The 5,384-nt window shown below is 53.9% G+C and overlaps 2 protein-coding genes across 2 annotated transcripts; one reads left to right on the top strand and one right to left on the bottom strand.

Annotated features, from left to right (window-relative positions):
- Nucleotides 1–324: 324 nt before the first annotated feature.
- On the bottom strand, nucleotides 325–3,027 carry NEMAJ01_2350 (uncharacterized protein; the record flags this gene model as incomplete). Its single annotated transcript, XM_047916188.1, has 1 exon — nucleotides 325–3,027. One exon carries the CDS (start codon nucleotides 3,025–3,027, stop codon nucleotides 325–327), a length of 2,703 nt encoding a protein of 900 aa, XP_047772145.1.
- Nucleotides 3,028–4,672: 1,645 nt separating this feature from the next.
- Nucleotides 4,673–5,384, top strand: NEMAJ01_2349 (uncharacterized protein; the record flags this gene model as incomplete). The annotated part of the gene is made up of 1 exon (XM_047916187.1): nucleotides 4,673–5,384. A coding segment is annotated over one exon (712 nt), but the record flags the coding sequence as incomplete, so codon positions are not given.

Below are 5,384 nucleotides of genomic sequence, written 5' to 3'. Positions count from 1 at the left end.
TGCTCGCGTTCACACCAGAACCCGTTCGATCTCTGAAGTTAAGCGCGTGACAGCTTTGATAGTACTGCGATGGGAGACCGCGTGGGAACACAGAGTGCTGCACTTTTTGTTTGGGCAAGAAGCGCAAAATGCACGAGCAGCTCTTCCAACGCATGCCGGGCTTTTGCTTCCGGCTCCTGTGCACGCAGCTGCTGCCTGCCTGCGCGGCCTCTTTGCTCTAAACTCTGGAAGCATAGTATAGTACTTTATTTTTTCTTGGAACAAAAACGCAGACACACAGGCTGCATGGAAACCCGGCTGCCACTGGGCAGAAGCGCTGCTCCCTCATGGCGCGCGCGGAGGCCGTATGCCAGAGAAGGCCTCCAGGACTTCCGCGAACTTTGCTTTTCCGCCGGCCTTTTCCAGGGAAGCCCTGTGCTTTTCCATGTAGCGCACAGTGTGCTTTTTTCTTTTGCCGTCGTACATATGGTCAAATCTGTCCAGCGTGCCCGCAACAGGCGTGCCCACGTCAATCGCGCGGTACAGCCGGAGAACCAGCTCGGGGCTGTCTGCGCGCTGCATGCACGAAATGCTGAACCACACAAAAGACAGCGCGCTTTTCAGCGCAAGAGCGTCTTCTGGCACGCCTTTGTCGCCCGGGCTGCAAAGCATCCGAGAGAGCTCTTCCGCCGCCCCGCCTGTGCGGTCCGAGGAGAGGCAATGGAACACGTTGTACACAGCCCGGCACCCAGACAGCGCGCTGCTCAGGTGCAGCGCATGCTCTGCCTTTGTTGTGTAGGCCCGGAAGTACCCCAGAAGAATCTCCGCAGCTCTTGGATATCCCTCAAGTGTGTGCCCTTTGATGCACGCGGGCAGCTGCGGGCTCTTGAAGAAGAAGGACTCCCTGCTGCGCGACAGCACAACCTTCGGGCGCAGAACCTCCAGCCCGTATGTGCACGCAAGCGCCACCAGCATGCTGTATTGCACCGAGCAGTTGTCAAGCGAGGCGCTGGCCAGAAGGTTGGAAATCAGCCGCACAATAGGGTGTGCTCGAGTCAGCGCAATGCGCTCTCCCTTGGCGTACAGAGAAAGGCTGCGGGCAAAGCTGCTCTTGCAGGACGGCTCTGCAATGCAGCCCCCCATAAAAATCGCGTTCAGCTTGCCTGGGCTCTTCAGCACTGCGTCTTGCACAAGCCTTGCAACTCTGTGCGCTTCGTCTTGCTCGCTCTCCTGAGAAGGCCCTGCGGCCAGAGCGTCTATGTGCTCGGCAAACAAAAACCCAACAAAGGTTTTCTGGCGCCTGCACGCAGAGGCCGCGGCGGCAAGCCTGCACAGCTCTTCGCTTGACAGCCAGATCTTGGGCTGCAGCAGGGAAGTGCTCAGATGCCCGGGAAAGAAGTCCAAGCGCAGACCCTGCACGTCCTTGCAGTCTTTGCCCGCATACTTCAGAACAACAGACCCAAAGACATCCTGCACCCCGTCCTTCCGCATGCCTTTTCTGATGTCTTGAAATTCGACCTTCAGCTGCTTGTTCACAGAAAGCAGACACAGCAGCCTGCTGGCATATGCCGCTACATGCGCACACGCCTCGTGCGGAGACTCCTCTTTGCTGTTTACTTTTTCCAAAAGCGCGTCTATCTGCGCGTTCTCTTCTGCATGCCTGCCAGTCACCCGCGCGACCGCGTACAGCACATTCAGCAGCCCGGTGCGCATTTCGTTGTTCGGGGGGCCTTTGCAATACGCTATCCTTCCGCACGGCAGATCTGAGACCACCTTTTGCCACTGTTTTGCTGCCAGGCTGCGAGCGGGCTGCTCCTGGGGGCTTTTGCCAGCGCAGAAAAAGCCCCGCAAGTCGCACGCAGCGGCCTCGTGGAACTGCTTGCCCAGCAGCTTTCTGGCGCTGTATTTTTTTTTCTCGGGGTCAAATGCAAGACAGCAAAACAGAAAAAGCAGCCCCGCTTCCACGCAGCTGCTGAAGGTTTCCTTGGAAAACGCGCCAAGGCGTCTGTCATATAAGGGCGCGCTTTTGTGCGCATCCAAGCTCGAAAGCGGGAACCACCTCAGCTTTTCTAGAGCTGCTTGCGCCTCCTGGAGCATGCACAGGTCTTCCTCGGCACGGCCTCTCTCTCCAGCATAGACAAAATACGTGCGAAGCGTGCCGCCGTTTGCATCCATTCTCTGGCCTAGGTTCCTCAGGATTTCATATGCACATCTTGCAAGCTCGACCGCATCCTCCTTGCTGTATATGTACTCAAAGACATACGCCTGTATAAGAAACTGAGGAGTGTCTAAAAACGCCCCGGCTTGGAACTCCTCCTGCGTGCAGGGCATGCAGGCTTGCGCTTGATGCTGGCGAAAAAACCTTACAACCTGGGCCACCTCTTTTCGCGAGTGCCTTTCGTCCCCCGCCCTGGTGTCTAGATGGAAAACCGCATAGGGGCCAATGCTGCTCCCTTTCTGCCCTTTGGCTGCCTTTTCAAACTGGGCCTTGCTGTCCCAGCTTTTCCATAGTGTGACGCTTTTCTGCGTCGCCTCAATAGGCACGCTCTCGCCCTCGCTCAACAGCAGCAACGCGGCAAGCACGTAACACGCCTGTGTCTGACTGCACACGCTCTGAAGAAACCTATACAGCGAGTCTTTCCGGCCGGAGCAAATGGAAAGGCTTCCGGCGCCCGATGGAAACATCTGCACAAGCATGCTATGGTATCTGCGGGCAGACTCGGACTCGGCGCAGGCGCCTTCTGAAGGGTATGCCCGGTCCAGCTCTGCCTGCCGCTTGAACACACTCCTTGGCACGCCCGCGCCCTCCGCGCTAAAGCCCAGGCTGTAGCTTGTTTCTATCTCAGGGGAAAAGAATCTTTTGTTGTGCATATATCCTTGCTGGGCATACACATATCCGCGCAAAAGGCTGAGTGGCCCTCGGGGGTCTATGGATACCGCCTCTTCGCCAAACACCGCGCTGTGCGCGTCCACTAGCACGTCAAGCGGCAGGCGCGCGGCGCCCTTGCTTAGCGCCAGCAACATTGGAAGCAGGAAAAGAAACCTCATTTAATTTTAAAAAACCATTTTTTTAATTTGTTCGCGCACGGAAGCCTGGCTCTTTTACATGCAACAGAGCTTCTCGCTGCGATGGAGAGAGAAAAAGGTGTGCAACCTTTCTGTGGAAAAGCGGCTGCTGCATTTCCCACGAGGCTGCAGGCAGGCGTAAACAAGGTTGCAACATCTGCGCCACTTGCGCGCTCCCACAAAAAGACGCGGTTTTTCATGCGCACATGCCCACTAGAATGGGGTTTGCTTTTTCTGGCTTTTGGCTGCGCATGCTTGAAACGCCTGCATACTTGTACAAGTCGCAGTGCGCCACCAGCTGCCGGCGGCGCTTTTTATCTATGCAGAGCACGCCCCCTCTCCAAATGGGCAAGCATCACGGAAGGCCAGCGCGCTTTCCTGGGCGCCCGGAACCCATGCGCTCTGCGTGTGCAGGCTGCGCCGCCCAAAAAAACTGCAAAAATAACACTTCTACTCATCCCAATTTATAGTTTTTAAATCAATAAAGAGTGCAGCATCATAATTGATAAAGTGCCAGCGCAAAGCCTGCCCTACTGAGCCAAAACGCAAGGCGCGCTGAAAAAAGCCCAGAAAGCCAAAGCCCCGCCGGCATCTCCATCGATTTGCGCTAAGCCTGTGTACGGGCTTTGGGCGGGACTAGCAACAGGCTCGCAGAGATTTTGCTGCGGCCTAACCCATTCTTACATGCGTTGGCATTGCTTTTTTGTGTGCGCCATCATGCAAAGCTCCTCACGCATTTGCGCGCTCAGACGGAACTAAATAGCCTGCTATTCTAAAATCTTAGGGCCGGAGAGTCACCCCTAACATAAAACTTCCCTTGCCAAACCATATGGCTTCTCCCAGAGGTGAACAACACGTTTTCAAGCGGTGTGTCTGGAAGGCGCAGGCTGAAGCATTGTTGTTTCCAGAACCCCAGTACGCACATCGGCGCGTGTTTAGGCATCCACCGTGCAGGCATTGCACACTGCATTTGTTCTTGCCCAGGCCAGACGCATTTCTGCTCTGCAAAAGCCAACTTCAGCATTGCATTCAGCGCACAGTACCCAATATTTGCGTAAACTATATAAAAACAGCACAAAGCGACGCTTTTTGGACAGGCTTCGTGCCTCCTTGGGTGCCATTCCTGCCCCTTTTTAGTTGCGGCGAAGAAAAAGGCCGCTCGCTAGGGCTGTTTGATCTTCGTGACCATGTAAGCCCAGACTGAGAGTAATGGAATGCGCCCGGAGCGCAAGGGAAGGAAAGAAGCACATCTGCGAAAGACCGCAAAGGAGCTTGCGGGGCAGACAGGTGAAAGGAGCGGATGAAGAGCGAAGAGAATGTGCAACTTGGAAGTGTCTTTCCATTTTTCTTTTTTATTCTTTATTTTTGCAAGTTTTGCAAAGAGTCCCCAAAAGCGCCATTGAATGCTGGAAACAGCTGTGTGCGCAGGAAATTATTCAATAAATCGAACTAGTCCTATATAAAAACAGATTGCCTGTGCAAAGTTCTAGATAAAATTAAGGATTTTTTTCCAAAAACACTAATATTCGTGGTTTTGTTAAAAATCAAAAAACATATATTAATGTGCATTGCAGGCCTTAGAATATCATCAGATTTAAAGCATAAATACAGGAAATGTTTTTAAAATATGGGAAAAGACTTTAGGACACCAGAAAAAGAGAACGCGCCTCTAGAGGGCCATGCCAGCAGCGGGTCTAGCATATATGCAACCGCCCAACCCGAAGATAGCAGAGAGGGGGGCGCAGAAAAGGCCAAAAACTCCTCCGGGCTTATTCTGGAAATGAAAAATTATGGGCTAGAAACCAAAAAGGGGGTTTCCATTCTGAAGGGCGTGTCGCTGTCCATCCCGAAAGGAAAGATGGTGGCGATGATTGGGCTGAGCGGAGACGGGAAGAGTACCCTGCTTGAGGGAATGGCCGGGCACTGCAACCCGTCCCACAAAACATATGGAGAAATCCATGTTGAAGCGCTGGACGGGACGTTTGGGCGGAGAGACCTAATGGAGTGGTTCTCCCGCGTGAACTATGCGGAGCAGGCCTCCATAAACTACGAAGCCATTCCGCTGTATGTTATTCTCTGCTCAATTGCCGCGTGCTGCGGAAAAACCTCCCAGGACGTGGATGGCTATTTGGACCTCTTCAGAATGTCAAGGTCAAAGAAAACCCTCTGCAAGAATCTGTCTGGGGGAGAGCAAAAGCGGGCAATGGTCATTGCAGGGCTGCTCAACTGCAAGGAGTTCAACATATGGGACGAGCCTCTTTCGGGGCTGGACTCAGAGCTTGCCAGAGTGGTGCTGGCAACGATGGCCAATCTGAAGACAACACACCTTTTGACGGTGC

The sequence above is a fragment of the Nematocida major genome, assembly GCF_021653875.1.
Source record: "Nematocida major strain JUm2507 chromosome Unknown 2329, whole genome shotgun sequence".
NCBI lineage: Eukaryota > Fungi > Microsporidia > Nematocida > Nematocida major.
Note: the sequence above shows the minus strand (reverse complement) of the source record. Positions and strands in the feature narration are given on the sequence as shown.